This window comes from Cinclus cinclus, chromosome 1 (genome assembly GCF_963662255.1).
Source record: "Cinclus cinclus chromosome 1, bCinCin1.1, whole genome shotgun sequence".
NCBI classification, from domain to species: Eukaryota; Metazoa; Chordata; class Aves; order Passeriformes; family Cinclidae; genus Cinclus; species Cinclus cinclus.
In genome coordinates, this window is record NC_085046.1 from 140,442,341 (window position 1) to 140,454,875 (window position 12,535).

A 12,535-nucleotide genomic window follows, 5' to 3' on the forward strand; every position below is an offset into this window, starting at 1 on the left:
TTGGTAAAGAATCTCACTGTCTGTGTGGGATAAACTGAGATGCTGAGCACTTTCCTCAGCAAACAGCCTGGTTTTGTTCCTGTGTGAAGGATTTATTTAAGGTTAATACTTCCCTGCCCACCAGTCAGTGGTTAAGTTCCAGTGCAAACAATCTACTGATAAAACAGAAGCATCTTCGCAAATGTCACTGCTTAAATTGACATTCAAAGTATATTTTATGTCATCACTGGAGGGTGATGACCCAGCCAGCAGTCTTGGGTCTATATTGGTGGGCTGTATTTTTTGGTCATGAGTTCTGATAGATGTATTGGGTAGAAGGCAGAGCCTTGTTTCCCCATCAGAGTATGTGACAGCTCGCAGGGCTGTTGTTGGCACTGATGAGGTTTGGTACAAAATAGGCAGTCCCAAGTGTGTTTCATATCCAAGGCCCAGGCAGCCTTCTATAATCAGGATTGTGAGGGAGGGAAAGGAATTAAACCACTGTGATTTAACTCATACCTTGACAAGAGACTAACCTCTGGTTTGGGATTGACAACCACATCGAAAGCATACATAATATTGTGTGTCAAGTGTGCTAGCTCCACAATAATTTCCTAACAAATCTTGCTAATGGACTTTGGAAAGTTAAAGACAAAGTATATAGTGAGTACTGTAAAATAACAAGCTCCTTGGGGAGAGGTAGATTGCACAGCTGAGCTGCAAAGCATGGGCTGAATGTTGAGATCTGGCATGGCCTGGGAAGGGTTGAACCACTGCCTTTGAGAAATGGCTTGGATGCTTGTCTGCCTGGCTTCACAGAACAAGGCTTGGTCAGGAGCAGTTCTTGCCCCAGGCTTGTTTTAACACTCACAGGGCACTAAGGTATCATCACTGACTATAGCAGATTACAGACCCCTCCTGGCTGACCTGGCAGTGAGACTGCTCTGTGACTTGGCAGGGGAGCAGGTTTCTTTTGCAGACCAGCACAGCCCTAAGTCTGTCACTGATGCTTCATTGCTTCTGCAGATACAGTAGTTTTTCTGACTGCAGAAGTAGAACCAAAGGCATTAGCGGGGTCTGAGTCACTTTGTGCTGCCTGAGCCACACTGAAACACCTGCTGTACAAGTAGAGGGATGAAAGGGGAAGCAGGGGCGCAGAGACCTGCCAGCAGCTGCTCACCTGCCTTGAGCAAAGCTGGGATTACAATTCATGGCTATTGAGTACCACTCCCTCTGCCCTTTTGTATGTCTTTTCCTCCCTGAAATAAAAATTTTTAGTAAAGCAAGTGCTAAAAGGTTGAGTTAGGGATGGTATCAGAACAGTGAGGTCCCTCTGGGCAGGGCACTGAATGTAATACTTCACTTCCACAACTATATTTCTCATATTTCACAACAATATTTCTCATATAAATACTATATTTCTCAAATTTGAAATATTTTTCTTTACATCAAAGCATCCATCCATTCAATATTCAGGAAGAAATTCATTCACTGTGAGTAATACAACAGCATTGTCCCACACCAGCCAAGTCTTGCAGAGTTTCACAGAGACTCGCCATCCCTGTGTGACCACCTTGCAACCTGCTCCCCAAAGCTGTAGGAAGCATTAGAAAAATGCTCTTGCTACAGCCCTGTACAGCCATTTCCATATCTGCACTTTTCTTGGCCCTTGGACACTTTTAGCTAGATCTGGTTGCTCAGGGACCTGTCCAGTCTGTCCTTGAATGTAGAGATGGGACATCTACCATCTGTCTCACTGGAACAAATGACACCGGGTCCCTCAGGGTCTCAAACGTGATTGAAAACAATATTCTGCACCCATTAAAGAAACCAACACAAACTATGTGGATCACTAAGTGCTTGGGGCAGCTGGGAGGAACCATTTTGTCCTTAGATGCACCAGCCCACCTCTATAAATGCTGTGGTTTTGATCAGAGCACTTTTCAAACCACTGAAGTCTGACAGTCTTCCCAAAGGACAGGTAAATCTTTTAAATCCATTAACAGAAGAGACCACTCAAAGCTACACAACTTTATTGATATGGCAGGAATGAGGCTGGAAATAGTCTCTGTATCTTGACTTTCTTCTCATCCCTAGCCTTCCACTGGAGGCTGGACTTAGCCCAGGTCTGATCTACTTTTTTATGACAGAAGGGGGACCGAGTCACTTTTTTAACATTGACTATTGAAAACCTCCCCTTATGTAAGCTTTCTATTTCTTGACACTCCTAAGTTCCTAAGCATCCTATAACTTGGTGCTAGGCACAGCCCCCACCTTGATTTATCAGGCAGCTTGGAGAAACACCCACTCTGTAAATACAAGGGAGTTTCTGTTCAGCCTCAGATTCATAAAATGAACATGTCAGCACATTCTGTCCTTCTGTTCCTATGGCACAGAGCAGCCCATCAGGCAGAGGGACTACTGTCCTGTGCTGCCTGGCTGGTGGGTTGAGGCTCACAGCTGGTGCAAATTGTTCTTGCTGGGTGAGAGTGGGAGATGCAAAGCTGAACTTTGAGCATGGTGGGGAAAAAAAGATTTGAACAAATATTGCTGAGGTTGGATTTACTAAGGGAGGGGAGAAAAGGGGCAAGGCTTGGGAAAGAGTTCCCCCTCATGCAGTGATTTGTGATGTGTTTTGTGATCTGTGATGGGCAGCTGGTGATGGCAAGATTCCTGTGGGGCTCTTTGCTGCTGTTTTCCTGTATGAACACCACAGCTGGAAACAGCCCCCTTTGATTTTCACCGACTTTAACAGGATGCTGTTAATCACCTGCTGATGAAAGTTTCATTTTTGGCTACCACCACCCTGAAACCCGTTCTCCCAACCACGTGGACTGTGCCCCTCATTCAGCACTTACTGTGTGCCACAGCAATCACCAGGATTATTATGATGACATTTTTCATTGTATCATTTTGATATAGTGGCAGGTAAAGACCAGGACCTCACTGTGTTTTGGTCGGAGTATGTTCAGAGAAAGTTTTGGAGAGTCTCACAGAACCTTTGGAAGTCTCTGAAAAAGCCTTGAAGAGCACTAGCAAAGTGTGAGAGGAATGGAATTGTCAGTACTGTGGTCATACAGATAGGAGGTATCACATGGTCTGATTTCACTAATTTAATGTCTAGCTTCTACATGGCACCCACAGCTTTTCTAGTGAGCTGTAATAAATGGAAAGGGTAGATCCTGGAAGAAGACTCCATTGTCCCATGTGCTCTGCAAACGTGGCTTGATTTCAGAGTACTTATAAATACACACATGGAGTCTGCTTCTGCCCTACTTATTGCACAGCAGTTCTGGAAACATTAACTTCAGAAAACATGGGCTGAAGTTGCACCTGGAACATGGTCCTTCACAGCAACAAGAACAGGAGATACCACCCTCACAGCCTTTCTGTGCTGTTACAGCACTCAGTTATAAAACAATCTGTGAGATTTCTTGCCAACCTTACCAGTCTGGAGGCACATGGACTGAGGAGCAGTGTACATGTTTATATCCACTTAAAAAAGCCCTGTTGGCAGCTCAAGGCAGGCATCCCATATGGCCTGAAGGCTGATTTACACCTCTTTACACACTGAATTTTAACTGTTAAATTTCTTAAGTCTGAAAACATTTCCTGTAGAAAATTAAGCAGTCAAGACAAACTTACTCTTTACTTTCTCCTTCAACACTGTGTCTCGAAAAGAAAAGAGAGAAAACCAAAGCAAAGCAAAGAAAAGAAAAGAAAAATTAGGTCAGGACAACTGCTAAATGGTCACCTCAGCTTTTGTCACTAAAATGCTAATTGAGTCCTCAATGCAGAGCCACTGTGTCGAGCTGAGCAAAGTAGGTGTTATTGGATTGTTTCAGGTCTTATGGGAAGCTTTGCCCAGTTAGAAAACAAGCTGTTTGAGACCTGGATGGTCCAGGGGGCTTGCAGCCTGACAGAGAAGCTCTCTGGAGAGGTAAGCAGAGTTTGATTGCCTGACAGGATGCTGGTGAACACAGCTGAGCATCCACTGGCGTGTTCTTCAGTGCTCAGGACTCTCTCCCTGACAGCTCTTTCCTGCAGAGCTGCCAGTTCTACATACTTGATTGCAGTTTCTAGAACAGGGTAGTGAAACCATTCTCTGCAGGTCATGAATTGTTTCTCAATTCAGCCCTGCAAGAGATATTTATTTATTTATTTATTTATTTATTTATTTATTTATTTATTTATTTTTAGCAGACTGTGAGCAACTCCTCCACTGAAAGGGCTCACTACTGCTCCTAGTGTTTAGGATTTAATCTAGGAACAGTGTGCTTTATAATCTCACTTTGGTGAAAGTGCTTTGCAATGGCTGGGCTGTCCCAGACGGCCTCACCATCCTACTGTCAGCCCAGTCTGCCTGGGCTGGGTGTGCTGTTATGTGCTATTATCCATGTTCCAATTCCTTCCTTAGTGTAGCTCATGCTTTTTAATGAGAACGTTATTGAGCCCTTTAAGGGAAGTAGATAGGTAAAACAACAGTAAATGCCTGTGGCATAGGCACATCATAACCCAAAACTATGAAAGACAAGGTAGATGGGAAAAAGTAAGAAAAGGAATTGAAGAAGAGTATCCCAGTAAAAGCCAGCACAAGAACTTGGGGATAATTGCAAAATTCAGAAGGATGAATGAAAAATAAAGCTTTAATTTTCTGCTCCAGTGGAGAAAAGGGAATTTTGCTCGTGCTTTTTAAAGATACAGGAGCATATGTGATATCTGATTTAATTACCATTTCTGCTCTGAGCAGAGCTGTGCTCAATTACTCAAGTCAAACAAGAGTGTGATGGATGCTGGTGAAGGGCATGGCAGCTTCTGGACAGCTAGGCTGGAATCTTCCTGAATAGAAGAGCAAGTAAGCCTGACCTGCAGAAGCAGCCATCTCCCTAAATTCCACTGAAAGAAACAACATAATAGAGAATTTTAACCCTGGTTGATTGCTTTGGTTAAGCTGCCTATTGTAGTTTAATTCAACTGAATTTTTCACTCCAGCAAAATTATTGATACCTCACATGCTTCGGGTACTTCCTCACTGCAGGGAACTCAATTAGGTATTTTGGGAGTAATGAATCCTCCTGCTGGGGTTCAAATGTTTAATTCCAAAGGTGTCCTTAAAAAGATGTTCACCTCCCAGTAATATGTTCACCTCCTCTCTTTAAAGCCCAGCTCCCATCAGACAAGGTTAAAAAATATGAAAATGGCTTTTGAGAAGTGCAGAACAAAAGTGGTCTTGTGCCTCTGTAATTTGTTTTCAGCAAGGACTGAAGTATGTCCAAGAGGAAATGTCAAGGAAGAAGCTGTACTTAGAAGGCTAGAGGCAAGAGCTGTGATTAATATGATGGTTTATTAACTAAGAATAACAGATATTAAGCCTTTGAACTGGGGAGGTTGGAGGAGTAGAAGGGGATGCCACAATCCAGAGCTTGTACATTGAGCTGCAATGGAGAGAAGTTAGGCAAGCTATAGGTGGAAAAAAGAAATAGAGAAAAAGATATATCCTTACTAAAAAAGAAGTGAGTGCAAATACAAGAAGACTTTAGATAGGCCTATTTTTCCAGACAGCTGTTGCTAAGACTTTCTGTAATCTAAACCTTTTCAAGGTGTCTTGTTGGGTGTGATAAGCCTAGAGGCCTTTTAGCTTGGAGCTGTTGTTCAAGAGCAGTGCATGGCTTCCACAACAGACTGGCTCCTCCAGATCTCTGCAGAGCAAGAAGAGTTAATGTTTGCAATGAGATAAATCTTTGTTCTTGTTCAGTGTTTACCAGACTGACTAACCAGGCACCACATTTGCTACAGCAAGAAGCAAACTTAAATGCAAATACAACAAGAGGACACAGCCCCAAATGTGGCCAGGGGAGGTTTTAGATTGGGTATTTAAAAAAAATTCTTCATGAAAGGGTTATCAAGCAATGAAACAGGCTGCCCAGGAAAGTGGCTGAGTCACCACCCCTGGAGGTATTTAAAAGACGTGTAGATGTGTCACTTGGGGACCTGGTTTAGCGGTGAACGTGGAAGTCTCAGGTTAATGGTTAGACTTGATGGTCTTAGAGGTCTTTTCCAACCTGGTTGATTCTATAAGCTTGGAAAGCCCATTCACAATGTAAAAGGTAGAGACTGAAAGAAAAGCAGCAGGATGGAGCCCTCAACAGTGATACCTCAGGTCCACAGGTATGTCTAATACCCTCAGGAAATTCTTCCAAGGTTTTAATTAAATCCAGATAATTATATTTTAAGACTTTTTTCTTGAAGGAAAAGAAAATCAACAAGTCCCTTAATGCTTGTTTTAGGTGCTCTAGGGGGCGTGACTATTATTTCTGGTAAGATCTAGTCTATAATGCCTTGTGCTGTCTTTAATAATTTCTAACTGCACAAAGTCATGGGAAGTCTTTCACAGTTCAGCAGGTGAGGGGTCAAGATCCCTGTTGAGAGAGTAAAAACCTCTAAGAGGTGCAGGAACAAAAGAAAGGACCTCTCTGCATATAACAGCTGCATTCTTTATTTTGTAGGCCTGTCTTAGTATTTAGTAGATCTGTTACCCAGCTCTTGTGAATTGACCTGGGAAAAGTTGTTGAATATGACCGCTAATTCGCATCTGTTCAGGATGTGGCTTCCTTGCTGTCATGATTCATGATGCATAAGGATGCTAAATGTGTCTATAAAAAGTCATTGGTTTTCTGCAGAAGGGTCAGGGTTTGGAAGAACTGTGCCAGGGTAAACAGCCAGTGTTTGCAGAGATACAGTGCTGTGGTGCTGCTGTTCTGAAGCCTTCTCAGACTTTGCTCATTTGTGGCAGAACTGTGCACAATTCAAAAGTTCAAATTATAGGTTGCTCAGAGTGCATATCAGTATACCTGGTATTTCTTCTTCTGCATCTAGAGAAATTTTTTTTTTTAATTAAAATGCTGAAAAACATGGAAGCAACTGCGTCGAATCACTTTCTGCCTCCCAAGAAGAGCCAAAGGTAGATAATTGGAAATCCAGTTTGGGAAACAGATTTGAGCAAGGCCCTCAGCAGTTTCATACCCTTAGAAAGTTTATGAGCTGGATGGATATCAGACCCTCTGACCACAAACTCCATAAATGTGTCTGAAGTCTCTTTGAATTCTCTGACTCAATGACCACCTTTGCAATGTGTGATTAATGTGTCTCTCTGAAGAGCACCTCATTTGTTCACACCCTTATTTGTTTTAAACTTCTTGCCTGATAATGTCGTTGAGTATTGTGGTTTCATGGCCCAGGCAGTGAAACTGAGATACTCCTTCTCTACCCATCTTTGCATTATTTTGTAACGTCACTCATTATTTTATAACTCACTTCCAAAGAACACTTCAGGTGTGGTTAAACAACACAGTACACCCAGGTGCCTTTCAAATACGTGGTGACCACATGAGACTGTGATAATTGGGAATGAACTCACCTTCCTGCTCAAGTGTGCTCCAAGAAGGGATTCATTTTTTCACTATCAGGCTTTATGCTGAATTAGGTAAAATTTTGGCAAAAGCTTGTGCAGTGTGCTTTGATCATTCAAACAGAAACACAACAATGAACACATACCTGATTCAAATCCATGCCAGATGACCCAGTCATGCACAGATTTGGTATTTATGATCAGGGAATGACCAGAACCAGAGAAATATCCTATGGGGATCCATCTGGCACTGTGCTCTTCTCCAGAAGTGGCAAATGGATGGGATATTCAGGGACAGCACATGAACCTGGGCACTTTCTGTGGTCCATTCTCCTTAGCATCCAGAACATTTTTATCATGAGTGCTAATGGATACATCCCCATACAGTTATTTTAGTATTTTCAGTCTTGTTTCATTAAGGGCATCCTCATTCTACTGTTGTGTGCTATGCTGAGTAAGAAGCAGCTCTGCTTTCACCCTATTTGCTAGTTTAAATTTATAAAATTTCATCCTATTCCCACTCAGTCATCTCCTCTCCAAATGAAGAATTACAGCTGCTTCAGTCTGTCATAGACTGATTTTTCCCACCCTTTTTCTATGCCTTCTCTAACCTTGTTGCCTTATTTGAGATGTGGACACCAAAGCTGCATCTCTCATAGAATGTGAGATGTTAAACTGATTTATTCTGTGATCCTGTGTAATGACCTTGTGTAGGTTCACCAGTGCTTTAGAGGCAAACTGACACTTGCTCCTTTCTATTTGACACCCATCCTGACAACACCCAGCACAGTGTGGATGTTTTTAACTGATGCTGCACACTAAGCTGCTGATTCAGAGACCACCAGGGATGACTCCAGCACCATCTTCTCGTGTTTGGTTGCCAGTTCAGCACTTCTCAGGCATGCTTCATTGTTTTTACCTTACTGCACCACCTGAAAAACACAAGCTATCATCTCTTTCTCAGGCTGAGACTCTGTCAGGACCCTCTTTTGATCACACTTCACAGTTTTCTCTGCATTGCTGAGTTTTAGGTTCCTTTTGAGATGGGAAGACAAAGCAGCAAGCTGTAACCAAAATGGAGTAATCTAGTGGCATAAGATGTTCCTTAACATATTTTTATTTAATTTCTTATGCTTTCTAATGGCTGATTACAGGTTTTGACTGCTGCAGTGCAAGAAACAGAAGTTGTACATAGAATTATCTGCAAAGAAAGCAGAATTTCTCATGAACAGCTATTTTAGAGCCTGCTCTTGAATGCACAGAGCCAGTGTGTAACTAATCCTGACCACTGTATTGCCGATTTGCAATTTTGTTTTCTTATCAATGAGATATTAATAGTTGAGACAAGACATGTAAAGTCACAGTGTCACATAGACATGAAAACCCCCAAGATTCAGAACTGATACCTGTGGGTGTGCCACAGCTGTTTTTTAAATGCAGCTTGTCATACAGGATTCTGTATTCACCTTCTTCTTGAAGAGCTGAAGCTTTCCTATTGCAAATCCTTGGACCTGTCAAAACAGCAGAACCAGGGGGAAATCAGGAAAACTGTAAACAAGTTAAGGCAGCTCGTAAAAGCTTCAGGCTTTGAAAGAACCACAGCAGAAATAATGGATTTGGGGATAAAGGGAGGTTCTTTGCTGAAGCAGGATGAAGGATCTGACAGGATAGTGAACAAAGAAACCCTGCACTGGGAAACAGAGTAAATTAAATGAATAAATTGGCGAAGTCTTCCCTTAACTTCTATAATCCTGAGAAAAGAAGGCATGAAATGAATACCTCACTAACCACTCATTAAAATTTTTTTGCTTTCCATATGCCCAAGATCACAGAATTAATTTTATTCAGACTTCCTTGATTATTAAATGTAGTGCAATACATTTCTTTTATGGAACTTCATTTATTATCACAAATGACATACTGTCTTAATAAAAAATGGTTCTGAATTAACCAACTGTGCTTATGTGAATGTTTTTGATTTATTAGACTTTTCATTTTGAAGCTGCATCTTTGTATTGTAATTATATTTTATTCTCTGGAAAAAAAGGGATTTAAGTTATGAGATAATTCCTTGACTAGTACCTATTCTGGAAGTGATAAAATGAGCCATTCCTATATTTCAGATTTTTTTTTTTAATTTGAAAAGAAGAAACATTTTTATAACTTAGAGAATTAGGTTCCTTTTGCTTGTGTTTATTTCATGGAAATTAAAACTATTCGTGTAGACAATTTTTCACCTAGTGCAGTACTGCTTGATCTACTGGAATAGTATTTTGAAGATGAACTTACATTGAAAGAAGTGGAATTTTAAGGAGCTGAATAAAAAATCCCACCAAGACTTGTTACAAAATGCAAATAACAAAATCCAAAGATAAAAACCCACCTATCAAATTTTATGTTCATGTGCAGGATGGCAGAAGGCTTTTTCCCTCTTACTTAATTTTCTACTTCCTCAGTCAAGGCAATCACTGTAGCCATGGCTTACAATCTTGAGGCACTGGAGCTGGCTCAGAGCTGAGGTGCACACACCTTTGATCGTCCCTGAACTAAATAATTTTGATGGTTCCAAAAGTTTTGCTGAGACTGCTGCTTCCAGGGAGGAAGGGACTTGTGGGGAAAAAGCAGGATGGCTGCTCCAATAAGAACTTTCTGCTGCCAGGAGCACTCTGGCAGCTCAGCCAGCCTGTCCATGTGACAACTGGATGGTCTGGGGAGATGTGCTGGATAAAACAGGCTTTGTCTCTGTACCTGTCCTCTGTGTTTCCCAATCTCACCCCCTGGTTTCATTGCTCTGTGCCCATCAGGAGCGCAGCTCACACACCAGCACAAGGGAAGGGCATCTCAGGGCTACAAAAGTGGAACTTGACAAATATCTGGGTCTAATGAAGCTAACAACAAGTCTGGTTTTTGCTTGACCAAGTTGTGGAAAACTGCAGGGAGAGGGGGCTCTATGGAATGGGACAGAAGGTCGCTCCTTGAGTATTTCAATGGCTCAGTTTATTCTTCTGACTTTATAAGCCATGGAGAAGGGTTTTCTGCCATCCTACTGTGCCTAGAGTGAGGTAGATGACCTGCAGCCCAGAAGTGCCTGCTTGTCTCTGGATGGTTTGGAATCACTCCCACAGCAGGAAGCCAGTCTCCTCTTACATCAACTCTTCAAGCACAGACTTCTGAAAAGATTTTGCTGGAAGAAAATGCTAAGTTTAAACAATGTGGAGGAGCTCTTAGGTTCAGTATTAGTAAAGTCATTTGAACTCTCATGCTGACAGCTCTGAAGTGGATTTCTTTTGACAACTTTCCTTTAAATTAGACTGCAAATTGCAATTATTGCATATCTAAGAGAACATGCTGTGCAAGAACAGTTCACAAAGCCTCTGTGATGATGGGACAGCTTAGATGAAAAGAAAAAGCATGAAAGCAATACTTTGAATGCTGGACGCAGCCATAGATGAACTTTGACAAGAGGAGAATGAAATTTGTGGGTCTTTTTTTCAAGGTATGAAAATTAATTCAGAGACCCAGTGGATCCGTGGCACTGATAACAGAAAATGAACACTTATTGTTTACAGAGGTGCAAATTTAACATGGTGTGAATATAGTCAAATGCTGTGGTATGGTTGATGTCCCACTCTTATTTAGTTTATATCAGGGAAACCTCAATCAATCACAGTCATAAATGAAGGTCCACACTGTACTGTGCAAATGCAGTAAAGAAAAAGTTCCCTTAACTTCAGATTTTTTTACAATCCCTATGTGAAAGGAACTGGGACGTTCAGTCCTTTTTGAACTAAGAAGTGCTCTTGATTAACTGAGATGGCTGACTTTTAATTGCTTCTAATCAAAACACTTAAAACAGGAAACCTCTTGGTAGCCTGTAAGAATTCTTTCATCCGCCTTCTCTAAACTTTCTCATGTTAAAATTTACACTGATTTGGGGAAGAAGGGATGGAATAATTTTTAGGTTTTCAGCAGTTGATTGAATTTATGTCAAAACTGCAGCAAAAAAAAAAACATTTTCTGGAAAGTTGAATAAAGTTTACTTTTTTTTTATTCCTTCCATGAGAATAAAATGTCTATCACAAAAAGCATGTACACAGAACGCTTTCAAGAAGCCTAAGTAGTTATATAAAGCAGTGTGGTTGTTACCCTTGTGCACAGTATTGGGGTGTGGACACTGACACTGGTTGACAAGCAGTTTACATATGAAAGCGATGGAGCCTGTTGTGAAGGATTGATTCATTCAGTTCCCTGAAGACTGAATTTGCTTACTTTAGACTCTTAGAGAGAAGATTCCCTCTGGCACATCCCATGTGCAGAGAATGCCACCCTGCCCTCTTGCTGAACAATCCCACACTCTTCTTTCCCACAGCTGAGCCTTGCAAATGACCTGTGCTTGCTGCCTCTCCAGCACTGCCAGGGACACATCCCTGCATGGTTATCTTAGCTAATGTAACCTCTGGGGTGCAGGAGAGCTCACATGCAGCCTGATGCTATTTTGTGCCCAAACCTCTGACACACTAAAAACCTGAGACTGAAATCTGGTTTACTTCAAAGATGGATTTTGCTCCTGGTACCACACAGTTTTCCAAAGCTTGGCCAGTTCTCTTTCTGTTACCCTGTGGCACCTTCTGTCTTTAAGCAGTTTCAAGTGTTATGTAAACATAAGAATCATGGAAGGCAGCCCAGCTAATACATCAGACTTCATTAATGGCCATTTCCTCCAGTCACCCTCTGACTCTTGCTTTGTTTGAGTCATGTTTTTGTCTGGGTGCTGCATTTCCACTCATACTGATCAGATTTTAGCATTCTTTGGCACAAAGAAGTTGTGCATTTTCTGCTGTTGTACCGTACATTGCTAACGTTCCTCTTGGGCTGGCCAGTAAACATATTTTCTTGCTCTGAACACAACCTTTAAACATTTCCAAGTTCCCTTTCCAGTTTGCAGTATCTTCTCCTCCACAGCTAGAGTTTGCAGATGATTTCAGATGTTTGAGCACGGGTTGCTATCAGATTTACTCAGCTTGTAGATGCTTGCTTGTTTTGGCTAGTTGGACTGTGTGCTTCTCCGGGTTAATTTTTATATCCACAATAATTTAGGCAAACAAATCCTCTAGTGACAAGGGGAAGAAAATTTGCTGAATGTTTGTC

The 12,535-nt window shown here is 41.6% G+C and overlaps 1 protein-coding gene across 1 annotated transcript in view; it reads left to right on the forward strand.

The window, feature by feature from the left end:
* Positions 1 to 6,112: 6,112 nt before the first annotated feature.
* Positions 6,113 to 12,535, forward strand: part of FER1L6 (fer-1 like family member 6) — a 63,515-nt gene continuing 57,092 nt past the window's right edge. Inside the window, exon 1 of the mRNA XM_062514945.1 lies at positions 6,113 to 6,147. Coding sequence (XP_062370929.1) covers positions 6,113 to 6,147 — 35 coding nt within the window. The remainder of the gene's footprint in view (positions 6,148 to 12,535) is intronic.